General features: G+C 42.8%; 1 protein-coding gene across 4 annotated transcripts in view; it reads left to right on the forward strand.

Moving 5' to 3' along the window:
• Positions 1 to 2,055: 2,055 nt before the first annotated feature.
• Frrs1 (ferric-chelate reductase 1) overlaps positions 2,056 to 27,434 on the forward strand; it is a 48,148-nt gene continuing 22,769 nt past the window's right edge. For 2 of the 4 annotated variants that reach the window (XR_001783669.2, XM_017319511.1), the window contains exons 1-6: positions 3,622 to 4,198; positions 8,678 to 8,766; positions 20,723 to 20,939; positions 23,256 to 23,392; positions 24,247 to 24,341; positions 25,538 to 25,685. Coding sequence is in view for 3 of the 4 variants with exons in the window: in XM_017319511.1 (XP_017175000.1) it covers positions 20,744 to 20,939; positions 23,256 to 23,392; positions 24,247 to 24,341; positions 25,538 to 25,685 (576 nt within the window). In the remaining variant the exon portion in view is untranslated. Of the gene's footprint in view, positions 2,124 to 3,621; positions 4,199 to 8,677; positions 8,767 to 20,722; positions 20,940 to 23,255; positions 23,393 to 24,246; positions 24,342 to 25,537; positions 25,686 to 27,434 lie in introns of those variants that run through there. The other 2 variants (NM_001113478.1, NM_009146.3) reach the window with 2 other exon arrangements.

Below are 27,434 nucleotides of genomic sequence, written 5' to 3' on the forward strand. Positions count from 1 at the left end.
ACAATAAAATATTTTTAACATGTTAAACAAACAACCCCCCCCCAAACAACTAACCAGCCAAACAAAGGAATGTTGTTAGCTTGTGATATGAAACATTTCGAAGTGCATTTAACTTTGACAGAGCCTTTTTCAGCTCTTAAGTTTTAATTTTCATTTGTTTTAAGTTTTAATTACTGTGCCTAAGAGATCCATAAAACAAAAATGCCTCTAACCTAGAAACCCCTCTTGCCCAAGGACAGATAGTTCCTAAAATGCTGGAGGCACAGGAGATAACAAGGCAATGGTTTTCACTTCTCTAAGCAAGTGTGGTTAATCCAACTGCGACGGAAGTGTTTGATCACGCGAAGGAGGGAGGAATGTAGGCAGGAAGTACGTCAAGACATACTCGTCCACATTGGGTAAAGGTGGGAAGCACATTGCCTTTTTAAGCTCCTGGCCAGTGTAGCTTTGTAGCCATGATCTGGTAGGGGCTTGACCAGTGTCTTCCTGGTCAGTATTTAATTAAAACTTACTTTATATCTGACTCTAAATTGTGGTAGGGATCTTATTCTTGCCTGGTGGGTCTCCCTCTCTGTCTCTTTCTCTCTCTGTCTCTGTATTACAAGCCAAGTTCTTGAATTACATTAAACTCAGGTCAGCAGGTTAGGTGGCAGCTACCTTTTACCAACCAAGCCAGTTTGCTGGCCTGTTTCCACTTCCTATACAAAAATACTGACAGATGTTGCCCAATGAGCAGTTGTCTCTCGGAGGTTGTTACCAGATTTAGGGTCACAGGTTCTGCCTCCCCCAAGGCCAGATTTGCCTACTTATCCTCAATATGCCAATTAAAAGAGCCAAATTAATAGTGAAGAGCAGAAAGATTCCCTATGTGGCAACTTTGAGAAAAGGAGAAATGAAATCCAGCGAGTTCTCCAACGGCATCTTCAGGGTCCTGGCATGACGAATTTATAAATAATTCAGGGTTGCAAAGAAACAGACCACCGTTCCAACCGAAATGTCTTAGAGTGTGTTTGATCTTAAGAAGGAACATACTTAGACAAAAAGTACATTTGGTTTTTATTCCAAATCTTCTGGTGGCTGTGTATTTTCCTCATTGGCTGGGGCCTGACCTCACAATCTCATTCAGTTGACTAGTCTGGAAAAAAAAAATGGCACACAGGAAATGAAGGCAAAAGGGGAAGGGGGTTCACTGTTCCAAAGAGGAAAAGGTCACTTCTCCTAGGGGCTACACAGATCAGGGGACAGTTGTGCAAGCCAAGATTTTCCTGGCTGAGGGGGATTAAAATATTCGCATAAAACTCTTACAAAGTGGGAGAAATAAAAAGATTCTATCATTGTCCTAAACAAAATTTTATAGTATTTGATTAAAAAAGATATTATATATATGTATATATATATATATATATATATATATATATATATTTTTTTTCGAAACAGGATTTCTCTGTTTAGCCTTGGCTCTCCTGGAGCTCACTCTGTAGACCAAGCTGGTCTTGAACTCAGAAATCTGCCTGCCTCTGCCTCCCAAGTGCTGGGATTAAAGGCGAGCGCCACCACTGCCCGGTAATATTTGATATTTCTTATGCATGTACACACATGCATAACTAAGTAGCTCAGCCAAGGCGTGGTCCTGTTTGTCACAGTCGGGTTTCCACCCTGTCTTGCAAGGTCAGGACAAGTTGTAAATCTCTCCTGGGGACAAGTTCCTCCTCTGGCTGTCCCTACCTCTCCAGCCTTTTCTTCTCCGTGGAGGAGTTTCCTGGGAGAACTCTAATTTCTTGGATTCCTCTCTCTCCGTAGTCTGATAGCCAAAGGAAGGGACTCAAGACAAGTCAAGTGTTGTGAAGGGTCCTGAAGGTGGATTAGGAAGTGTTGATTTAGAGGGTTGTGAGTGGCTTCAATTGAGTAGCCTCCAGCATCTTAGATTTCAGGCTCCAATGGGCGTTTTAAATGAACTTGGCCTCTTTTGTGGCAACTGATAACAGGGTGTAGAGATGAGCCTGCCAGTGGGTGATAGGAAGGGATAAAGCTGTGGACTTGGAGGAAGTGATAGGTCTGGCAAGGGTGTCTTCTGAAAGGGTTAGCCTCACTTTCACCCAACAGCTTCCTAAGAGTGCTCTGAGGTAAGTTATGCAAAGTATTATTCCTTTCATAGACTTTTTAGCTTACTGTTGGTGGGCAAAGTCAGCAAGGCAGAGTCTAATTACAGTCAAAGAAAGCGAAACCACTATCTTGGAGTAACTGTCTCTCAGGCTGGGATGAATGAATATATTCTAAGGAGATATTAATACCTCTTTTTTCGGCGATCATGATATTGAAATTCTCTCCAGGAATATCCTGCAAGGAGCTGAAACGGCTGTAAGCTCTGGGGACCTCCAGAGGAGGAATTTGTCAGAACTTTTCAGATGACCTTGCAAGAGATACCTGGAGCTGAGACAGTGGTGTGTCACACCACACCCTAGCTGACTGCTTGCTTAGTTATGTTTATGTGTATTTTCTTCTATTTGAACAATAACCTTAAACTGAGAAGACAGACACGTGTGTGTGTGTGTGTGTGTGTGTGTGTGTGTGTAGTGTATGTGTGTGCGTGTGTGTAGTATGTGTGTGTCCAGACTTCATTTTTCTTCCTTCCTCATGGTAGTCAACCACATGAAATAAATCTCTCCTTTTATTTTTCTTTTTTTAGTTAGGCTTTTAAAATTGGATTATGGAGGATAGGTGGCCAACCATGGCTTATAGGGGTCCTAGTTGAACCCCAAGTCTGTGGTTTTGAGCTGAAAAAATCAGTTGACTTAGTTGAAAAGTTTTAATGCCCCAAGCTGCTTTAGGTTGGAAACAAGATTTGGGCTCTCATTACTTAAAGCCCCCCTTTTAATTTTCTGGGGCGGTGGCTGCTGCGGGGGTGGGGCGGGTGGGGTTGAGGGTGGGGCGTTTGTTAAATGTTAACAGTTCTTCCTAGGCCGTTCAGAGGTGGGTGTTCTTTCCTATCTCTTCTTTTCAAATGGATCTAAAGAATTTACTGGTGTTGCGCAATGGGTAACCACAGGTCAAAGCCTGCCTCACGATCCTTCCCCCAACCCACACGTCCTCCCAAGTTAGGACGACGTGGTTAACATTTTTCAGATATAGATTTTTTTCCCTAGCACTGAACATGTTCTTTTGCAAAATAATGCAAGGCACAGACTAAAAAGAGACAATGGGAAGCCACAGCCACACGCATTTCAAGTTGTACTTTACAAAAAGAAATCTCGAAAGAGTCCTTTCAACTTTTATAATTTGTGCACTTTGGGTGGTGGTAGTGCAGACCTTTAATCCTGGCAATGTGGAGGCAGAGGCAGGAGGATCCCTGTGAGTTTGAGACCCGACTGGTCTACACAGCTAGTTCTAGAACAGCCAAGGCTACACAGAGAAACAGTGTCTCACACCCCCCCCACCAAAAACAAAACAAAACAAAACTGTGCGCTACGATTTCTTTACAAAATTTTGTAGGTAACTAAATAGTATGTGGAGTGCTGCTAGATTTAAGAAAAAAAAAAAAAAAAAAAAAAAAAGGGTGGGGTGGGGAGAAGGACTAAAGCTGGGAGTGGTGGTCCACCCATTTAACCCAGAAGGCGGCAGAGGCACAGCTAAGGCTGCTGCACAGAGAAACCCGGTCTCAAAACAAAAACAAAGGGGGCGGAGGTGGTCCTGTAAATTCTCACGGTGAACTTCAATTCTATATTTAGCCAGTCATTAAAAAGCAAACCAAACCAAGCCATCAGCATGCCTGTGGTACTGCGTACTTCAGTACTCACACTGCTAACTGAAATTGCAGTGGAACTGGGTATCCTACTTATTTGCTGAATATGGCTACCTCGCTCAGGCAGGAGGAGCAGGTGCCTTTGTCTTTGAGTCACAGGCAACAGGTATGCATTCAAATAGGCTGGTAGAGAAAACCAAGGAAAGTGTAATTTGCTCAGTGCAACAGTAGCTAGTGAGTTAAAAACACGCAGAGCGTTTTTATTTTTTAGAAACAGAACCCTTCTAGTTTCACATGTGCAGTCCTAAAGCCCATCCCGGGCTCGGAAACCAGGTAGGGCAGCTTGGGTCGCCAGCCTTCCCTGCCGGTTTCCCAGTAAGCTGGCTCCGCCTAGTTGCAGCTCCGCGGTACCCGCCGGAGCCAAGCCGGAAGTTGCTCAGGCTGCCTCTGCTGCTCAAGGTAAGAGCCCGTTCTGTTTAGTTTTCTGTGTCAAGACTCTTGGTAAAGCTTATAAAAATCAGAGCTAGCTGGGCGACGGCGGCGAGAGCAGGCACCTTGCGTGGTCTGGCAGTCAGGAGGCTGGAGGAGGGCTGCGCTCGCCGGCAGGGTTGTCTTGATCTGTCTAGCGATTTAGTTTCCCAATATGCCTCGTGACTTTGACTAAAGAGCCCTAATCCCCAAAATGGGGTAGTTGTAAGGACAGACGAGCATGAGGGCCCGAAAAGTATTGACTTTAATTTGTGCTCCATAAGAAAAATTGAACAACGGAAACTTGACTTTTGCATTGAAACCTAATGTCATAGTTTGCCCATGTGCGAGTTACTCGTGTGTGTGTGTGTGTGTGTGTGTGTGTGTGTGTGTGTGTGTTCTTATGTCTGTGCATGTCCAGCAGCCTCTTCTCTTCTCCTTTCTTTTCTTTCCTTTCCTTTTTTTCTCTTCTCTTCTCTTCTCTTCTCTTCTCTTCTCTTCTCTTCTCTTCTCTTCTCTTCTCTTCTCTTTTCTCTTCTCTTCCTCCTCTTCTCGTCTCGTCTCGTCTCGCTCTTCTCTTCTCTTCTCTTCTCTTCTCTCCCTCTCCCTCTCCCTCTCCCTCTCCCTCTCCCTCTCCCTCTCCCTCGCTTTTCTTTCCTTTCCTTTTTTCTTTCCATAATGTCTAAGGTCAAAGGGAAAATTTCAACTAACAAATGTGCTTTCTGGAATTTCTCCTAACATAGCTAAACTTTAAACTTTCAGTTCAGCTACAGGTATGTAAGTCTGCAATGGTGGAGGAAAATGTGATACAAGTTTCTATTAGCTAATAGTACATTTCTAAGAAAAGAACACTTACTTCAGGTTGGTACAACTAGGCAAGATTCCAAGGAAAGAAGGCTATTTTATCCGGAGCCCTGGCTTAGGATCTCATTAAGTAGCCTTAGCTGTCCTGGAACTTTCTCTATAGAACAGGTTGGTCTCAAACTTACAGAGATCTGCTTGCCTCTGCCTTCTGACTACTATGATTAATAGTGTGTGCCTGGTTAGGTGTTTTATTTAATTCTTACAAAGTAGTTTTTTTTTTTTTTTTTTTTTTTTTTTTTAAACTGGTACTGCCTCCAAAAATAAGAAGCCTAAGTGAGAGTGAGAATAAATAATTTGCTCTGGGTCACAACAGTGGTCCCTGACAGGTGATAATGGGTAAATGGATCAAGGTAGGGGAGATGTTCAGAGAACCTGATGACCAGAGTGCAACCCTTAGGTTGTACATGATGGAAGGAGAGAACTGACTTCTGCTAGCTGTCCTCTGACCTCTACGGCATGCCGAGGCAAGTGCAATTTAAAAACAGAGGACCAATTCAAACACAGAAATACCGTACAGTTTAATGTCGTGGTCATAGAGGATAGTGGTTGAGGACATTTACACGGACATTGCAAATTGTAGGTGTTTTAAAACAAAAGTAAAAAAAGGGAAACATGACAGTGCTTGAAAAGAGGAGCCAAATCTAATTCTTGTGTGAGCAATTTAATGCACTTCTTTTTTTCTTTTCTTCTTTCTTTCTTTCTTTCTTTCTTTCTTTCTTTCTTTCTTTCTTTCCCTCTCTCTTTCTTCTTCCCCTCCCCTCCTCCCCTCCCTCCTTCTCTTTCTCTCTCTTTCTTTCTTTCTTTCTTTCTTTCTTTCTTTCTTTCTTTCTTTCTTTCTTTCTTTGATTAATTTATTGAGAGGTGTTGCTATGTAGCCCTGGGTGTCCTGAGCTTGCAGAGACCCATCTGTTTCTGCCTCCCAAGTGACAGGACTAAAGGTGTGCCATCAACTTAATGTATGTCTCAATCGTTATATAATTTTATAATGTATACTTGTAGTATTTTTTTTTTCTAAATTATAAATTGTCAAACCTGTGAAGAATTTAGTAAGGAATAGAGTTATCATAAATGCTGGGTGGGTCCTGAATGTAGGGCGAGACAGAGAATCTCCTTTATAGAGCCTGGACACATAATGTGTGTGGCCCTTTTAGAGGAGCAGAGGCCCTCTGCCTGGCCCAGGAGGGCACCTCTTCAGCACTGGCCATGTGGGAATATAGGCTTAGTGTTACCTGATGGCTGGATTATTTAGAAGAAGTCAGAGGTACAGATTTCTTATGAGTTTTTCTGATCTCCAGATATTCACAGCTAATTTGTTTAAAAACAAATGTTTGTCCCGTGCATGCAGTCACAAACCCTGTGAGCTTATGTGTGCAGTAGCTCTGTTATGTCTGGCAGATACTATTTTCACGAGGACTGTCCACTACCTGTGGCTCTTACAGTCTTTGTTATATTCCAGATCTTGGGGGAAAGGGGTTATGATATAGATGTCCCATTTAGTGCTGAGAATGCCACCATCTTTTACTCTCTGTAGACTAGGCAGTTGTGGGTCCTTATTAATCACCACCTACTGCAAATAGAAGCTTCTTTGATAAGGACTGAGAGATGCACTATTTTATGGGTAAAAAGGTAAGAACTTCAGAGGCAGTTTAGTACTATATCCATTTAACAGAATAATAGTATTTAAGATGGAGCTAGCCTAAATCCTAGCATGGCTCGGGAAGGATTTATGGAGTCCCATCCCATTTCTTCAGGAATGTGGTCCCTTTATATCTACTCAGGCTTCTGTAGATGGTCCTATACCCATGCCCTTATAGGCAGCTCTAAGTGGACTCAGTGGGTTTAAAAACAGCACATGACACCGGAAGGGAAAAGTTAGGTGAGACAGAGGAGGAATCGGAAGGGAGGAAATAGGGGATACATTTGATCAAAGCATTATATGCATGTATGAGATTCTCAGTAGAGAACTGTGGCTTTGGGCTATTGTTGGCTTGTTTCCTGCCAGTTTACAACCTTGGCTGAGTTTACAATCTTGACTTCTGGCAATTGGACCCAGACTGACCTACCTTCTGCACTCTCAAAGATCATTGACGCTGTCAGAGAGCTTTTGATTATGTGCGTTGTGTCTGTTCGGGTATTTGTCATGCTAGAAATTCAAACAAACTGGGTATGGTGAGTGTAATCCTAATACTTAGAAGGTGGAGGCAGGAGGATTTGAGTTCAGTTTGAGGCCAGTCTGGGCTAAATAGTAAGTTCTAGGCCAGAGTAGCTTACAGAGTGAGACTGGTTTTTTTTTTTTTTTTTTTTGTTTTTTTTTTTTTTGTTTTTTGAGACAGGGTTTTTTTTTTTTTTTTTTGAGACTCTGTTTAAAAACAAAACAAAATAAAAAACCCAAAACAAACTGAAGTTTAAAAAGTTAAGTAAGATGTTAGCATAAGTAACATTTTAATGATAAATACGAACCATACTTACCTAAAACAATAAAATAGCAGTGCTTTAGATTTTGTGTGTATGTGTGTGTGTATTCACATAGATGTGTGTGTATGCATGCTAATATGGCTGTCTTAGTTAGGGTTTCTACTGCTTCGACAGTACACCATGACCAAAATGGGGAGGAAAGGGTTTATTTGGCTTATACTTCCACAGCCCTGTTTATCTGTGAAGGAAGTCAGGACAGGAACTCTAGCAGGGCAGGAACCTGGAGATAGGAGCTGTTGCAGAAGCCATAGAGGAGAGCTACTTAGTGGGCTTGATTTACAAGGCTCGCTCAGCCTGCTTTCTTATAGAACCCAGGACCACCAGTCCAGGCATGGCAACACACAAAATACTACCCCTCCCCCCCAGCCATTGACCACTAATTGAGAAAATGACTCACAGTTAGATCACATGGTGGGATTTCTTCAACTGAGACTCCTTCCTCTCTGATGACTGTAGCTTGTGTCAAGATAACATACAAAAACAGCCAGTACAATGTCTCTAATGTCTGTCTGTCTGTCTGTCTGTCTCTGAGACAGGACATTAAAGAGAGGAAGTGTACTCAACTTCCCACTACTTTGTGTTCTAAGGATGACCCTGTTGAGGACCGTCAGAAGCATGGTGCAAAGGCTTTTTTTCCCCTTATCGTTTTCCTTTTAAGCAATGTACATTTTGTTGCTATGCAACATTTTGTACATTTCTCACTGTGGCATGAATGAATGTGCTTTCCCTCCTCCCTCCCTCCCTCCCTCCCTCCTTTTCTTTCTTTCTTTCTTTCTTTCTTTCTTTCTTTCTTTCTTTCTTTCTTTCTTTCTTTCTTTCTTTCTTTCTTTCTTTCTTTCTTTCTCTCTTTTTTTTTCCTTTGTTTTTTGAGACAGGATTTCTCTCCATAGCTCTGGCTGTCCTGAAACCCACTTTGTAGCTCAGGCTGGCCTTGAAGTCAGAGACCTGCGTGCCTCTGCCTCTTGAGTTTGCGGATTAAGGGTGTGCACCACCACCAGCTGGCTCATGCTTTTATTTGAATGTGTTTTAGGATTTCTGTGGGTTGAGTTAATCCTTGCAAAACACTTAATAATGAGTTATTGTCTTTGTCTTTGGGAATGGTTTCATCCTTTGCTTTTGCTCCTGAGACAGATCTCATGGATCACGTAGTCTAGGCTGGCTTCAGATTTGCTGTGTGGCTGAGGATGACCCTGGACCTCTGACCTTGCCACCTTCATCTGGTAAGTGTCGTCTCACAGGCCTGTGCTGTCACGACTGCCCTGTGGTCTTCCTAGGTAGATAGTATTCTATAGTTTGGTTATAGCATAGTTTACTCTTGTAAGCGGTCGAATTACCTTTAAGTTTTGCTACGATATTCCTTGAATATCTATATTTTTTTCTATAGGATGAATTTGTATAAGTGGGTGTCTTGTCAGAGGGTTAAGCATATGTTTTAGCTTAATAGGTCGAATTACCTTTAAGTTTTGCTACGATATTCCTTGAATATCTATATTTTTTTTCTATAGGATGAATTTGTATAAGTGGGTGTCTTGTCAGAGGGTTAAGCATATGTTTTAGCTTAATAGTGTACTGTGAAATTTCCTTTGAAAATGTGACAGTTTGCTTTCTACTATGCATTTAGTGCTCAGTTCTTTTGGCTGTTTGGAGATTTATCAGTCATTTGCATTTTATTACGTATTTCTTTTTGCATTTTTGTTTTCTTGAAACAGGGTTTCTCTGTGAAACCCTGGCTGTTCCAGAACTCATCTGGCCTTGAACTGAGAGATCTGCCTGCCTCTGCCTCCCTAGTTCTGGGATTAAAGGCCAGGATTTATTTTAAATGAAACAATAGTGTATGTGTATGTGTGTGTATTATATGTATATATACACATTTCAAGAACTTTTTTCTTTCTCCCACATGGGCCTCTAGTATTGAGCTTAGGTCACCAGGGTTAGTGACATGATCCTTTATCAGCTGAGTCATCTCACAGGCCTTATGTACACGTATATGCATGTTTTTATGTAGGTAGGAAAGTGAGAGGTGAGAAAATAAGAGGTCCTAGTTAGAAGGTAGAAAATTAATAGAGAAAAAAGAAAAAGAGAATGACCCTTATTTCAGATCTAGTGAATGTTCCATCCTTAGTGTAGTAGAGAGAAAAATATCCTTGAAAGTTGAGTTAGGCTAAAAGGTATGCAACATGATATGGCTAAACCTGTCACCCTTCATTGGTCATTCCTGAGTAGGTAGTGAGTGGAGGGGAGGGGGATGAAAGTTGTTCTCTAGAAAACCTTGTGGTTGGGTCAAGCAAGCTTAGGATGGAGAGTATAGAAATGGAGAGCTTCACTAACCAGGGACAAGAGGGAAGCGATTCCGAGGGAAACGGGATAGATGGATGGCAGGAGAAGATGGAAAGGTAGAAGTCTGAGTGCAAATGAATGTTACCACATTCTGAGAGTTTGAGGTTTCAAGTCTTTCTAGTTGGAACTACCTTGATAGACCAGAAGCAGGCTGGGTCAACCAGGCACGAGAATCAGACCAGAGGGAAAGATAAGCGTTTCATTTAGCAGAGAGAGCTTTACTGTCATTCAAAGAGACATTTGGTAGATGTTAGATGTGGGCTCGGAGCAGTGCGAAGATGATGAGACATACCAAGGAGCAGGGGGTGATGAGCTGGTGAGAAGACAGGAAGACAGGACCATGGTAGAAAGTCGCAGGGATGGCGGGGTGGGGGGTTGGGGTGGGATGGGGAGATGGCTCACTGGGTAAAGTACGAGCTGTTACAGTATGAGCGCCCAGATTTGGGTTCTGGACTTTCACATACATGCTGGGTGGGCTTCGTGGCCTGTCTGTAATCCCAGGGTTTAAGAGGCAGAGACGAGATCCCTCAAACAAGTTAGCTGGCCAGGCTAGCCAAATCTGTGAGCTCTGGCTCAAGTCAGAGACTCTGCCTCAAGAGATAAGGAGGATATCAATCAGGGAGACACACACATACACTGCACATACACACAGGCCTACAAACATTTAAACATACATACACCATAGCCACACACATGCACACACTCAAGAGAGGAGGAAGGTAGGGGTCATGGAAGGAGAGGGCAAGAGAAACAGAAACTCATAGGAATATCTTGGGGTAAAAGGCAGATTTCATTTGGGGGTGTTTTTTGGAAGCAAAAGCCATGTAGCAGACAGAACCTGGCTTTACAATGTAGCTGAAGATAGCCTAGAACTTCTGGTCCACCTGCCTCTATTGCTTGGATTACAGATGTACACCACCATACCTGGTTTTATGCAGTGATGTGGATGGAGCCCCAGGGCTTCCTACTTAGTAAGGAAGTACTAAGCTATCAACCAAGCTATACATGTGCCTCCCCCGCCCTGCCCATATGTTTATAATGACTATTTGTGACTTTTGAGCTTCGTTCTAGTTGGATTGTTCTTCACTTGTCCCCTGAAGTTCATTTTCACTATTTTCTTTCTTGCTGTGATTCTTTTGCGATTCTTACTCAGCCCACACTCATTTGAATCTTCTTCTTCATAAGCCTCATCTACCTAAGGGTCTGACCTCAAAGAGTAGGCCAGACCGCTTTCTCACTCTGGTGTCTTGATCAGTGCCTTACTGTATGATATCCAGTATAGCCATGTCCCCACAACCTCCTGGGATAGAGTGAAGAATGAGCACTAAGACCAGGCTGGCTTTAAACTCATGGATATCCACCTGTTTCTGCTTCCAAAGTGCTGGGATTCAAGCCATGCACCACCATGCTCTGACCCCATTGAAATTCTTACTATTTCTATGATTCTCTCCCACACTAAGTTACTATAATGAATCCAGTTTGTTCCTTTATCATCCTAGGCAGTGATTTTGAGATAGTTTCTCTCTACATGGACCTGGCTGTCCTGGATGTCACTACTTTCTTTCTTTCTTTCTTTCTTTCTTTCTTTCTTTCTTTCTTTCTTTCTTTCTTTCTTTCTTTCTTTCTTTCTTCTTTCTTTCTCTCTCTCTCTTCCTCCCTCCCTTCCTTCCTTCCTTTCTCTCTCTCTCTTTTTCTCTCTTTTCCTTCCTTCCTTCCTTCCTTCCTTCCTTCCTTCCTTCCTTCCTTCCTCCCTCCCTCCCTCCCTCCCTCCCTCCCTCCCTCCCTCCCTCCGTCTTTCTTTCTTTCTTTCTTTCTTTCTTTCTTTCTTTCTTTCTTTCTTTCTTTCTATCTTTCTTTCTCTCTCTCTTTCTTTCCTTCCTTCCTTCCTTCCTTCCTCCCTCTTTCTTTCTTTCTTTCTTTCTTTCTTTCTTTCTTTCTTTCTTTCTTTCTTTCTTTCTTTCTTCTTTCTTTCTCTCTCTCTCTTCCTCCCTCCCTTCCTTCCTTTCTTTCTCTCTCTTTTTCTCTCTTTTCCTTCCTTCCTTCCTTCCTTCCTTCCTTCCTTCCTTCCTTCCTTCCTTCCTTCCTTCCTTCCTCCCTCCCTCCGTCTTTCTTTCTTTCTATCTTTCTTTCTTTCTCTCTTTCTTTCTTTCTTTCTTTCCTTCCTTCCTTCCTTCCTTCCTTCCTTCCTTCCTCCCTCCCTCCCTCCCTCCCTCCCTCTTTCTTTCTTTCTTTCTTTCTTTCTTTCTTTCTTTCTTTCTTTCTTTCTTTCTTTTTTGGTTTTTCGAGACAGGGTTTCTCTGTGTAGCCCTGGCTGTCTTGGAACTCACTTTGTAGACCAGGCTGGCCTCGAACTCAGAAATCCCCCTGCCTCTGCCTCCCAAATGCTGGGATTAAAGGCGTGTGCCACCACTGCCCGGCTACTACTTTCTATATAGACCAAGCTAGCCTTGGAGTCATAGAAATTCACCTGCCTCTGCCTACGCACCTGCATGGGCCACCATGTCCACCAGTGTTTTATTCTAAAAGCTCTCTGAACTTCCTGTTGTGTATCGGTCAAAAGCCTTTGTATATTTCCTGTAAAGATTAGAGTCCATGCATGCACAGTGCTGAGCATGATGGGTAGGGTAGAACAGATTCTGGATACAGAGTTGCACAAGGGGATTATAGATGAGTGAGTTTTGCTTTTATTTCATCTGCTAGTTTCATGCTACTCCACTAACACCCAACTTTGCTTTGGGAAGAGGATGCTGTGTGATAGCCATTTAGAATGTTCCAGACAAAAGTCCTAAAGATATAATGAGGTATTTGGTTCCAGTCATTACTCCAGATCAGGAAGGGATCTGGGAAAACCACTTGCTGATGACTGAGCAGGGGAAAAGCAGGATTAGACCGTGGCATGCAAGCTGTGACACCCTCCCTCACTCCCACCTCCCCATGATTTTCTCAGCCTTCGTCCTCATTTTTTGTTTCTGCATGCTCTGTCATGTCTTTTCAACTGTCTTAAGTGGTTAGAGTTCACGGGTCTCAGGTTGGTATTCACTGGGCCATTTACACCTTTGGGTTTCAGAACCTTCTCTGAAAATGCCCTAATTACAGTTGTTAATTTTAAAAGGTCATTTTTTTCCTTCCTGTTTCCTCCTGTGAAAATGAACTCTGGAACTCTTTTTAAAAGCTGGGCAAGTGGAAACACGTGACCTGGTTTTTGATTTCTGTATGACTTGAGATTCAGCTATCAAAGGCAATTTAGTCCTTGGTGTGGAAGTTTTCTGGGAAAGTGCAGTTACTGGGATGAAAACGGAGTTTCTGAAATATTTTAGAAGGTTTAAGCAGATTAGTGAGCTTCCAGCTGTTAGCCACTGCAGCCTGGGAGGAATAATTAGTGTTCATTTCTGATGGGGAAGTTAAGGCTGGTGGCACACAGTGACCATGATTATCCATGCTAAAAAAAAAAAAAGAGAGAGAGAGAGACTCATTTGTTTTTTTCCAAATATGTGCGTGTTTCTGTGTCTGTGCACTTGAGTGCAGGAACTGGCAGAAGCCACACGCATCAAATCCCCCTGAACTGGAGGTACCGGCCGTTGTGAGCTGCTTCACTTGGGTTCTGGGAGTTGAACTGCTCATTTCTTAGTTTCCTCCTTAAAGATAACTGCGTGTTTATTTATTTAGTCACTTATTTATTTGTTAATTTATTGTGCGCACTTGGATGTGCTACTGCACGTTTTTGGTGGCCAGAAGACATACTGTGGAGTCGGTTCCTAACTGCCAGATTCTCACCAAGTGTTCGTTGTTCCCTTTCCTCTTCCTCTGTCTTCCGTTTCGTTCCTTTGTAGGCGAGACTGTCACCTTTCCTCTGTCCTCCTCACAGACACTTTCTGGATTGACTATGCGCTTTGTGACTAGCCTTAGCTTTTACCAGTCTTCCTGTCCTTCTACCTCCGCCTTCAAAGCTTTTCTTACCTAACTCTGCACCAGCTATTTCTGTCGTGTGTGAACTTAGTCCCTCTGGGTTTTCAGAGTTCACAGTCTACCAGGTTTGTCCCAGATCTTAGGTGAAGAAAAAAATGTTGAGTTCAGCATGGAATGGGAACTCCATTTTGTCATAGAAGTCATGTTATCAATGGTGGTTCTGTTCTTAGACTGAAAACCTAGAAGCAGAAGCTCATTCACCTAAAAACCTTAATGATGTTTTCATTCCAAAAAAGTGTCCTTTTAATTCCTGTGGTAACATCAGAGGATGAATGGGAGGCTCAGAGAGGGCTGGAGAGATGGCTCAGCTCAATGGTTAAGAGCATTGGTGGCTCTTACAGAGGATCCCGTTTTAGTCCCAGCTCCTACATGGTAGCTCACAAGTGTTTATAATTCCAGTCCCAGAGGGCTGGCACTGCATGAATATGGTGCCAAAATGAAGAAGTAGCTATTTCCATGGGAGAATATAGTTGATTGAAATCATGGAGGTTTTATCCAGGCAATGGTGACATACACCTTTAATCCCAGCACTTGGGAGGCAGAGGCCAGGATATCTCTGTGAGTGAGTTTGAGACTACCCTGGTCAGTTCCAGGACAGCCCTGAAACTGTAGCTACAGAGAAACTCTTGTCTTGAAAAACCAAACCAGGGCTGGTGAGATGGCTCAGTGGTTAAGAGCGTTGACTGCTCTTCTGAAGGTCCTGAGTTCAAATCCCAGCAACCACATGGTGGCTCACAACCATTCATAATGAAATCTGATGCCCTCTTCTGGATTGTCTGAAGACAGCTACAGTGTACTTACATACAACAAATAAATAAATCTTTAAAAAAGTTCAAAAAAATAAAAAGAAAGAAAAACCAAACCAAGCCATACAAACAAAGAAATAAACAAAAAGACGGAAGGCTTTCAAGTGCTTTAAGGATAGTAGTGGTTAAATATTATGCGTAATTCAAAGATATTTCATTGTGAGAGATAGTTATTTATTAGCATCTTTATAGTTTTTTAGGTTCATAAATGGAACACAGAGAAAATGAGCACTTTCTATTAGTTACATCCATCTTTTGTTTTTTAAAAAATCTCTTTGCATAACTTGTTTGCTTTTTCCTTTCTTATGAGAACTTTCCTTTTCCCCCAAAATACTTGATCTCAACCTTGATTCAAAACTAATTGTTTCTGTATATTGTAAAGTAGTCATTGTTCAATGGTAAGTTAAGATCCATTGCTACATTGTGAGATTGTGAAATGTAAACAGCCCCGATTTAAAAAAAAAAAAGAAGCAATAAAAAACAAAAAACAAAATACAAAAAAAAACCCAAGGTCTTTCCCAAATCATTTAAATGATTGGTTTAGGCTGTTTTTGCTTTTTTTTTTTTTAATTAAAGAGTTATCTATCTATCTATCTATCTATCTATCTATCTATCTATCTATCTTTTAATGTGGGACAGATTTTCTCTGTGCAACAGCCTTGGCTATCCTGGATCTTGCTTTGTAGACCAAGCTGACCTCAAACACTGAGGTTCACCTGCCTCTGCCTCATGAGTGCTGAAATTAAAGGTATGTACCATCATGCCTGGCCAGATTTATTTCTTTTTATTATTTTAGATTACATATAGGTTTGTGTGTGATGTGTGCACTTGAGTGCAGGTGTCCAAGGAGACCAGAGGACTCAGAGCCAGTCGGCTCCTCTGGTGCTGGAGTTACAGATAGATAGCTGTGAGTTGCGATGGCTATTCCTGGTTGTTAATTTGACTATATCTGAAATGAACTACAATCCAGAAATGGAGGGCATACCTGTGAGAGATTTTTATGCTTGGTTTGAAGTGGGTGAATCTGCTTCTAGTTCAGACCTGTGAGGTAGGAAGAGTCACGCCTTTGATCCGGTTTTTGAGGTGGGAAGGCACAGTTTTAATCAGGGCCACAGCTTCTGCTGGAAGCCTATATAAAGACATAAAAGAAGGAAGCTAGCGCTCTTTGCCTGCTTGCCCTTGCCTTAGCACATCCATTTCCCATGGTGTGGGAACTATATTACAAACTTAAAGATAAGTGCCTTTGATATCTTTATTCACCAACTGTGGGTGGCAGTAGATTTGGTGACCCCCCGTATATGAAACTTTTGACAGTTTTGGGGGGAAATACACAAAGTGCTACTGCTGATTGGTTGCTTTTAACATCTCTGGATAACCTGATAAAGGATAGGGACGATCTCTGTGAAGGACAGCCAGGAACTCAGTGATAAAACTGACCAGTTTCAGATGCAAGTGTGCCCTGGAAGAGAATTTGTCTTCAGCAGCAACAGGACTTGTGGAAAATCAAAGCCCTCATTAGAAGATTGGTTGAATTACAGTGAAAATTCAAGTCCTAGCTTCAGAGGGCGTCAGAAGTTAAAGTAAGGGCATTAATTAGTAAAGAATTAACTTGGGATAGGGATGTGTGGGAAGACCCTACTGAAGCTGAGAGCTTTGAATCCTCAGATTCTCAAGGGTTTACCTCACCCGAGGAAGTGGTTCCTTCAGCTCTGTTACCCTTTTCATCTGAGGAAATTTATCCTTCAGTGTCTGATAAACCAGTAGTGACTTTCTCTGAAGAAAATGCCAGGCAAGACAATACTGATGTCCTTCAAGGCCAAGAGTAGACAAAACAATGTTTATAATGACCTAGCCTTTAAGTTCGGCACAGGCAAGGTGAATGATATAGTAGTATGACTCTTATGGGCCTTTGGTACGGGCTGATCAATTTGGTGTTCTCAGGCATGAAATCGATAAGAAGCCTACTGAATTTTTTCTTTCTATTTTTTGTTTTTAAAGATTTATTTTATATATGTGTACACCATTGCTCTCTTCAAACACACCAGAAGAGGGCATCAGATCCCATTACAGATGGTTGTGAGCCATCATGTGGTTGCTGGGAATTGAACTTGACCTCTGGAAGAGCAGTCGGTGCTCTTAACCTCTGAGCCATCTCTCCAGCCCTGCCTAATGGGTTTTTGTTTGATCTGTATAAGTGGAAAAGTTCTTAACCAAATGAAAGAAAGGCTATTGGATCACGATAAGAGGCAATCTTGGCCAATGAATCAATTTCTAGATTTGAACCAGTTTTTAGACTCAGAACCCCTTGAATGAAGGGGTGGCCAGGTTTCCCTGAGGAAACACTTGATAAAAACATCTTGATAAAACACTAAAAGTTTTACTGTCAACCTTTCTCCACTTCTTCCCCAGAGGTACCTATGGCCTTTTACATAGATAACTGTACACTAGGGGAAAGGAGACTAGTTCTTAATTGACATTGATTCTGAGAGAACTCAAGACACAGTTAAAGTAGGAGTTTATGGAAGCCAGGTGATTAATGGAATTTTGGCTGAAGTCTGATTCACAGTAGGTCCAGTAGGTCCCCACACTCATTCTGAGGTTATTCCCCCAGTTCCAGAATGTATAATTGGGATAGATATTCTTAGACATTGGAAGAATTCTTTCATTGGTTCCCTGACCTGTGAAGTGAGGGCTATTATGGTTGGAAAGACTAAATGGAAGTCTTTGGAGTTGCCTCTGCCAAAGAACATAGTCAGTCTAAATCAGTATTACATCCCTGGAGGAACTGCAGAAATTAGTGTCACCATCATGGACTTGAAAGATGCAGAGATGGTGGTTCCACCACATCTCCATATCTCCTTTAACTCTTCTATCTGGTCAGTGCAGAAGACAGTTGACTACTGAAAACTCAATCAGGCAGTAACTCTGATTGCACCTGCTGTAATGTAGTGTCCTTACTTGAGCAAATTAACACATCTGTTGGTACATGATGTGCAGCTATTGATCTTAGCAAATGCCTTCTTCTCAGTACCTGTCTGCAAGGACCACCAGAAGCAATTTTCTTTCAGTTGGCAAGGCCAGCAGAATCCACAAAGTATCACTTTGGAGTACTATATTGGCGATATTATGCTAATTGGACCAAGTGAGCAGGAGGTAGCAACTCATTGAATTCCTTAGTCACTCATGCATATCAGGATGGAAAATAAATCCAACCAAAATTCATGGACCTTCTACATTAGTGAAATTCTTAGGAGCCCAGTGGTGTAGGGCATTCAGGGTAAGTTATGGTACCTGGACCTCTGATACCAAGAAGGAAGCACAACATAGAGTGGACCTGCTTGGGTTTTAGAGACAGCACATTCTTCACTTAGGTGTATTATGTGACATGGAAAGCTGCTAGCTTTGTGTAGGGCCTGGATTAGGAGGAGGTTGTTCTGCAGGTCCAAACTGCTGTGCCACTTGGACCATATGATCCAGCAGACCTGATGGTACCTGAGGTGCTAGTGACAGATCAGGATGCTATTTGGAGCCTTTGGTAGGCCTCATAGATAACTAGAAAGAGAGCTCTTGGCCTGCTATTGAGAAACTGAAGATTTGACAATAGGCCACCAAGTTACTGTTTGACCTGAGCTGCCCATCATGATCTGGGTGTTATTGGACCCACCAAGTTAAAAAGCAGCAGCAATCTGTTATCAAATGGAGGTGGTATACATGTGACTGGGCCTGACCAGGTCCTGAAGGCACAAGCAAGTTACATAAAGTTGCCCAAATGCCTATGGTTCCTACTCCTGTTACAATGCTGTCTCCTGACACACACACACACACACACACACACACACACACTCACTTACAATTGTTCACTGACTCATGGTCAGGGACTTGGAAAGTGCGTGATTGGAAAATGATGAGAAAGATATCTGGGGAAGAAGTATGTGGCCAAATCTCTCCAAATGGGCGAAGTATGTGAAGATTCTTCTGTCTCATGTAAATGCTTATCAAAAGGTGACTTCAGTAATCAAGTAGATAGGATGACCTGTTCTGTGGACAGTCAGCCTCTTTCCTCAGACTTTTCTGTCATTGCCCAATGGGCTCATGAGCAAAGAGGCCACGGTGACAGAGTTGGGGATTATGCATGGGCTTCACAACGTGGACTTCCACTCACCAAGGCTGACCTGGCTACAGCTGCTCCTTGAGTGCCAGAGCTGTCAACAGCAGAGACCAACACTAAGTAAGCCCCAGATATGGCACCATTCCTTGAGGTGACCAGCCATCAACCTGGTGGTAGGTTGACTATCTTGGACTACTTCTTCCAGGGAAAAGACAACACTTTGTTCTTACTGGAGTAAATACTTATTCCTTTTAAGAATTTCTCTTTTCGCCGGGCGTGGTGGCGCACGCCTTTAATCCCAGCACTTGGGAGGCAGAGGCAGGAGGATTTCTGAGTTGGAGGCCAGCCTGGTGTACAAAGTGAGTTCCAGGACAGCCAGGGTTATACAGAGAAACCCTGTCTCGAAAAACCAAAAAAAGAAAAGAAAAAAAAAAAAAAAAAAAAAAAAAGGAATTTGTCTTTTCTTTATGTAACGCTTCTGCCCAAGCCACCATCCGTGGGCTTACAGAATGCCTTACCCACCATCATGGTATTCTTTCTATACAGTATTGCTTCTGACTAAGAAACTAATTTTACAGCCAGAGAAGTGAGACAGTGGGCCCACAGTTGTGGAATCAACTGGTCTACCATCTTCCTTACCATTCTGAACTAGCTGGCCTGATGGAAAGATGGAGTGGCCCTTTGAAGACGCAGTTACAGCACCAATTAGGTGGCAGCAGCCTGGAGGGCTGGGGCAGGGCTCTCGAGAAGACTTTGAATCATGCTTTGAATCAGCAATGAATGGGATGGTTTCTCCCATAGCCAGGATCCATGGGTACAGGAATCAAGGGGTGGAAAAGGGAATAGTTCCACTTACCATTATCCCTAGTGACCCACTAGGAAAATTTTTGCTTCCTGTTTCTGTAACCCTAAGTTCTGCTAGCCTAGAAGTCTTGGTTCCAGAGGAAGGAGTGCTACTCCTAGGAGCCACAACAAACATTCTATTGAACAGGATGCTCAGACTTCCCCCTGGCCGACACCCAACAGGCTAAGCTGGGTGTGGTGGTACACACCTTTAATCAAAGTGCCCAGGAGGCAGAGGCAGGGGCAGGGGCAGGGGCAGGGGCAGGGACTACAGGTGATAATACTGTTTCTGACTGGATGGTGGTGGCACATGCCTTTGATCACAGCACTCTGGAGGCAGAGGCTGGTGGATCTCTTGAGTTTGGGGCGGGCATAGTCTAAAGAGTGAGTTCTAGGACAGCCAAGGCTACACAGTGAAATCCTGACTAAACCAACCAACCAACCAACCAACCAACCAACCAACCAACCAACCAACCAATACAAACCAAAACAGAAAATACTGTTTCTGGATATTGTTTGTCTGTTTTCCATATTACAAATAAAATGTTACACCTACCACTATTATTAGTTTAGTGAGAAGTTAGAAGAAGCCATAGTAGAAGTCTATTAAGGTAGTGGTAAATCCAGAAAAATCTATTCTTTAAGCCTTGGGGTGAGGTGGGAAGCCTTTGTTGTTATTGGACCAGCTTACTCTTCTTTTACCATACCCCCTCCCCAACCCGCCCACTCTCTCTTTAGGGACAGGATCTCACTGTGTAGCTCTGGCTGGTCTGAAATTCCCTAGGTAGACCAGGCTGGTGTCAGTCCTATAGAGATCCCGCCTGGTGTCACACCTGGCGCCATCATATTGATAAAAACACTCACTATCTACCCTTTTTGACTTTGGGTTCTATTTTCATTTTGTTAAAATAAAATGACTCATTTTTAAGGTCAGGAAATAGAACCTTGCTGAAGTCTCACAGTTGGTGTTTGGTAAACCAGCTTTAGATCAGGTACCATACCCTTTCCAGTATGTATCTTGAGACTGGTGAGCCAAGCCTTGAAAGAAAGTATTTGCATAGGATCCCTGCCTTGTGTTATGAAAACTGTCATGTTGTATTGTAATTATATCTGCAGGTGACGTGTCCTCACTTGGGAATGGCGGCTCCCCAGATCACCCTCAGTGTCCTTGTGATTGCCTTGCTCACTTGCTCTGTGACTGCTTATCCCAATGGCAAAGTACCAATGTCCTGTGGTGGGATGATCCCCCAACATAACCACAGCCCACAGTCTGAGCCTATTCACCAAATCACAGTGAGTCAGACGACGTTCAAACCTGGAGACCAGATCAAAGGTATGAGTGCTGGAGATAATGATCTGCATTTTTTTTTTTAGTTTTTTTTAAAATTAATTTGTTTTTTACTTTTTTACTTATTCACTGTTTATCCCGCTCACTGCCCCCTTCTTGATCACCTCCTCCTACAATCCTTTTTTTTCGAGACAGTGTTTCTCTGTATAGCCTTGGCTGTCCTGGAACTCACTTTGTACACCAGGCTGGCCTCGAACTCAGAAATCCGCCTGCCTCTGCCTCCCGAGTGCTGGGATTAAAGGCATGCGCCACCACACCTGGCTCCCCTACAATCCTTCTTGATCCCCTCCCCTCCTCTGAGTGTGTGGGGGCCCCCTGGGTATTCCCCCCTACCCTGGCTCTTCAAGTCTCGTCGAGGCTGGGTGCTTCCTCTCCCACTGAGGCCAGTCAAGGCAGCCCAGCTAGAAGAACATATCCCATATTCAGGAAACAGCTTTTGGGATAGATCCCATCCCAGTTGTCCGGGATCCACACGAAGACCAAGGTGCACATTTGCTACATATGTGAGGAGAGGCCTAGGTTGGTTTCTCTATGTAGTTTTGGCTGTCCTGGAACTCACTCTGTAGACTGAGCTGACCACAATCTCAGAGTGCTGGGACTAAAGGTGTGCGTCATCCCTGCTGGCATGATTTGCATTTTTGGCTAGATTCTCTCAGTATTTGTTGAGTTTTTACCATGACTGGAATTAGGCCATTTCATTTTAACCTATTCATTTGTGTTGTTACCCAGTCATCATCTATTTGCATTTTTTGTTTACTACACATGTCTGTATTATGTAAATGGCATATGTTCCTTATTAAGGGCAAGATCAAAAGTAAGGTTTTTAGAATACCAAGGTATGTATTTGTTAGTTTTATTGTATTAACATTGCATTTATTATGTATTGTATCTTGAACATTATTAAGGCAGTGGAACAGAAAACTAAATTTATTTTATGTTGTTTTGCCCTGCCCCTCTTTTAAAACTAGTACAATCTCTTCAGTTTCCCTGATTCTTCTGGCAAAATGGTGTGGTAGTGTGTGCCTTAATCCCAGCACTGTGGAGACTGAGGAAGGATCAGGGTTTCGGGCAGCTTGGACTGTATGTATAGCAAGACCCTGTCTCAGAGAAAACAAAAATACACCTGTGATAGCATTTGGAACTTTTAGAAATGCATCATGTCAATAGGAATTACTTTTTTTTAAAATAAAGATTTATTTACTATTATATGCAAGTACACTGTAGCTATCTTCAGACACACCATAAGAGGGCATCAGATCTCATTACAAATGGTTGTGAGCCACCGTGTGGTTGCTGGGATTTGAACTCAGGACCTTCAGAAGAGCAGTCAGTGCTCTTACCCTCTGAGCCATTTCATCAGCCTGTCAATAGGAATTCTTAACAAAAAGAATACCTGAAGAAATAAACCCGGAATACCATGTGTGATTTAGATGTCTCTTACTCTGTAAAATAGAGTATTAAAGATGGTCAGACTTGTGGTAGAGAAACAAGTTCTTACTTTCATCTAGAATTTTCTAAATGAATAAATTTTCCCCTATAGATTGTTGCCTAGCTGACACTCACGCTTTGGCAATGGTCATTCCACCCCTTGTGGAATGGCCATTACTATCTCATGATGGCACAGGTCTGTAATTCCAGCCACACAGTAGCCTGAGACAAGATGGCCCTAAGTTCAAGGCTAGCCTGTGTTCCACAGAATGAGTTCAAGGCTAACCTGGGTAACTTATAGAAACCATATCTCAAAATACAAAGTACAAGAGGGTGGAAGATATAGTTCCTTGGTGGAGTCGTTGACTAGCATGTGCAAGGTCCTAGGCTCAGTTCTTAGTGCTGCAGAATAAACAACTAGCCAACCACTGGCAAACAAACAAATGACCCTCTTCCCTCCCAAATGTGGCATGCATGCTCTATGGAACAGAATTCAGATATTTTTCTATAGGATAGCTTTTAATCTATGTGGTTTTATATCTATCTATCTATCTATCTATCTATCTATCTATCTATCTATCTATCTATCTATCTATCATGTATAATGTTCTGCCCGAATGTATGACTGCATGATAGAAGAGGGCACCAGATCACATTATAGATGGCTATGAGCCACCATGTGGTTGCTGGGATTTGAATTCAGGACTCCTGGAAGAGCAATCAGTGCTCTTAACCCCTGAGCCATGACTCCAGCCCAACCTATGTGGTTTTGAAGAGATAGTTTTTAACTAAGTGAGCTTTTTCTAAATGCTTTCATGGACTATTTCTAAATCTTTTATGCTAACCAACCTCTCTCTTTTATCTGTTGCTCAGTTACTTTATCAGGACCACCATTTAGAGGCTTTCTTTTGGAAGCTCGTGATGCTGAGAATTTGAGCGGCCCTCCTATTGGCTCCTTCACTCTGATTGACAGCGAAGAGTCACAACTTCTGACCTGTACCGATGTACAGGTTTGTGTGGAGTTTGAAGTTGATTTCTGTTCGTTTCTCTGGGCTGCTTTTACTCTAGAGGGGTACTAACATGTGCATCAGGCATTTGAACAGGTTACAGTCCCCAAACATTACTACTGGGTTCACTTAGGAGGGTCTAGAAAGGTAGGCTAATAGCTTGAAGAGTTTGTGCTTGGTGATGTTTACGTTATGTTGGAAAATATTGGTTTAAATTTAACACAATTACTTGAGACATGTTAGTATGCACTTTTTTAATTTTTTTTTTTTTTTTTTTTTTGGTTTTTCGAGACAGGGTTTCTCTGTATAGCCCTGGCTATCCTGGAACTCACTTTGTAGACCAGGCTGGTCTCAAACTCAGAAATCCACCTGCCTCTGCCTTCTGAGTGCTGGGATTAAAGGCGTGCACTACCACGCCTGGCTAGTATGCACTTTTAATCCCAGCACTTGGAAGGCAGAGACAGGTGGATTTCGGAGTTTGAGGCCAGCCTGGTCTACAGAGCTAGTCTCAGACCAGCCAGGGATACACAGGAACCTGTCTCAAAAAAACAAAAAAAACCAAAAAAAAACCAAATGAACAATTTAAGACAATTTTTAGTGTGCTGTGTGCTAGTGTGTGTGTGTGTGTGTGTGTGTGTGTGTGTGTGTGTGTGTGTGTGTATAGGAAGAGGAGGAGGAGAGGAAGGAGGAAGAGAAGGAGAAGGAGCAGGAACTGGAGGCATGCTATCACACATTCGGAGGTCAGAAGAGATCAGAAGATAACTTTGTGGAGTCAATTCTCTCCTTCCATCCTTATGTGTGGTCTGACCGTGCTGAGCTGTTGAGTGATGGGATGGATACTCTTTTCTTTATTTCAGGGATTAGCTGTGAGTCATACAAGGTCATCCAAGAAGACAGAAATTAAAGTCTACTGGGATGCTCCAAGCCCTGCCCCAGATCACATACGATTTCTGTGAGTACAAGAGCTCACATCTGTGTAACCACTGCCGCTGAGATTTGAGTATTGACCTGTGTAGGAAGCTTTTGTAGTAAGGACTTACTGATCGAAGACTTAACTTGCTTCTTTGTTGATATTTCAGATAGCATCTTGCTATGTAGCATTGACTGGCTAGGAACTCCTTTGTAGATGACGCTGGCTTTGAACTTGTAGCAGTCCTCCTGCTTCTGACTCCCAAATGGACCTGGCTCCACCCTCCCGCCCCCCTTTTCTCCAACAGCAAACTTCTAGCACATAGCCCAGGACTTCATGCTATACTTCCCCCCCCCCCCCCCCCCCCCCGTTTTACCTTCCCAAGTGCTTAGATGACAGGTACGTACCACCAACCACCAAGCCTGGCAGAACTTGATGCTTAAGGGGCACTTTCTAGACATTGTTGAGTGAGTGAGGTTTTACACTACTTTACGACTCGTAAGAGCCATCAATTAGTACTTGAGTGTGGGGTGTGCAGAGTAATACTTCCCATCTTAGTATGGCAGTATGAGCAAGACAGGGCTAAAAGTAGAGTGACGACTTTGGCAGCGCTACAACTTGTAGATAGCTTATCGGAAAGTAAACCGCTGCTTGCCTCTTGGAATTGTGGAACCAGAATTACCGTATTGCCCTTTCCCTGTTCATCTACTTAAGGCAGAACGGAGTCTCTTAAGGCCATGTGATGACTCCTGAGTGGAATTCCAGACACATGTGTATCTTACAGGAGAGACTCTTCTCTGGATACACCTCTGTCTTCTGCTTAACCTGGTCCACAGGCCCCCAGCACTCAGGCGCTCTCTGCTTAGCACAAGGTGCTAAGGTGAACGTCAGTGAGCCCTTGCTTAGGCTGCCTCTATGGAGCTTCGTGGAGTTCAAGAGGCTGTGAAATGACTGGGAGTGTGCTCTTATGTCAGGGAGCGGAAACCTACATAGTTTAGTTGTGCAATCCAGCATTTGTGACTGCTGTTAAGGAAAAGAACAGACATCAAACAAAAGGAAGAGAGAGAGAGAGGGTCATTAAGTTCCCATAGTGATGGATCACAACAGTCGTTAGAGACTTGCTCCACGCATGAGTGTCTTCATCCACCTCTCCCCGCACATTTTCCACTTGAAGTTTTGATTGGCTTGTGGTGGGCCGCTGTGGGGTTTTGCCTAATCCCACTGGTACTCTCTTTCAGAGCTACAGTTGTTCAGAAATTTAAAATCTACTGGGTGAAGATTCCGAGTCCCGTAATTTCCCAACCAAATGCTCCTCCCTTTACGACACCTAAAGCTACAACCCAACCTTTGACAACGCCACCTTCTGTCTCACACTTAACCAAACCAGTAAGTGATGTTTTTGTATCTTCACCAAATGTGGTCTTGAGTAGCTTTCCTGACAACTGATTCTGTGGTCTGCCTTAGCTGTGGTGGGCCATGGGAGGGAGTTTTTGGGTTCTATGTAGGAATCTGAAGGACATCTTCATTGCAATATTATGATGCTCTTTTTTTGTCTGATGCCCTCTTCGGTCATGCAGACCTACCTGCAAATAGAGCACTTGTATACCTAAAATACATTTATATATAAAAATCTAAAAAAAAAAAAAGTAGATTAGAGTGTTGGGGAACTCAGTTAGGTACGGCAGCACTTGCTTATAGTCCCTGCAGTTAGGAAGCAGAGGCACCAGGATCCTTGCAAATTTGAGGCCAGGCTGGTTTACATGGTAAGTTCTAGGCATAAATGTCTTTGTTTTCTGATGGTCTTCTGTGATCCTTGTGAAAAAGGTCATTCAACCTTCCAAAGGGGTTACGACCCACAAGTTGAGAGCCACTCCTCTGCGTCCCTTTCTCTTTGCTTGTTGTCTGTGTATATCTCCTCTTCCACCCAACGAAGGGCTGGAGAGGTGGCTCAGCAGTCAAGAGACTTGCTGCTCTTCTAGAGGGCCTGAGTTTAGTCCCATGTCCCACAACTTGCAGATAACTCCAGCTGCAGAGAATGGATGCCTTCCTCTGGCTTCCTTGGACCTCCAGCATACACTCACAGACACAAATAAAACTAAACAGGACTAAATAAACTGTTTACCCTACGCAGTAACAGTCTCACTTGGATTCCTTCTCTTCTGCAGTTTCCCATTATAATGCATGTTGCACTTTTGTTTGGCTGTACAGTTATTTAAGAGCTTATTATCTGCGTTAGTCCTCACTTCACTTAATACTCATTTAAAAGCTGCTTTAAGTGAAATAGTTTTATTTGTACACCAGCTTCCTAACAGAAAATATTGTCCTTTCACGTGGTTAATTTAACGGGCCCGTTCTTCTTGGAAGTTTTACCACCATGCCTCTGTGCCCATTATAGGGAGCTTCATTCAGAGTTGTGGTATTTTTAGGGTTAGAAGAGATCTCAGAGTCTCTTTCGGATTGCCAGAGGTAAAGACACCCTTAGAGAACAGGTTCTTTGACAGGTGGAGTTGACCAAGGTGGAGCTCAGAGACCAATGTCACATTTCCAAGGTCTTAATGGCTTCTGTTTTCACCCTACTGTGTTTAGTGATGTCCTCATTAAGTCTGGTTATGGACTCTTTAGCCATCTCTTCTCACACACCACCCTGACAAGCTCTGCTTGTTTTCTCTGCAGGATTGTAGAGCTTTGTTTTTAGGGTGGAGTTGGGCTGGGGGGGGGGCTCCTTATGTGCCATACTGGGAGGCTTTGGTTTCAATCAGTGTAGAACGTTGACTGTGCCTCCGGACACAATGGAGTTATTCTTACTGTTGTTTGGAATGGTGGCATTCACAAGTGTTCCATCTTTTCCTGTATCACTTACCTCTGAATCTGAATGTGACTTTTAAATGCTGTTGCCTAGATCTACCCATAGTGACTTTGCTTTTTAAAATACTGTCTCTTGAAAATTAGTGGGTATCCAGTTAGACAAGATTGACAGTGTGGACTTACCTCTTAGAAAAATTTCAATTTATGGGGAACCTTACTCCTGTTCTGGATGGTATGAAGTGTTTTGTATATTAAATAACCATAAGCACTCATGTACCACTCAGGCCTACTAGTATAGTTTTCTGAATTATAATCAACAATAATTAGGTA

Source organism: Mus musculus, chromosome 3 (assembly GCF_000001635.26).
Source record: "Mus musculus strain C57BL/6J chromosome 3, GRCm38.p6 C57BL/6J".
Classification (NCBI taxonomy): Eukaryota; Metazoa; Chordata; class Mammalia; order Rodentia; family Muridae; genus Mus; species Mus musculus.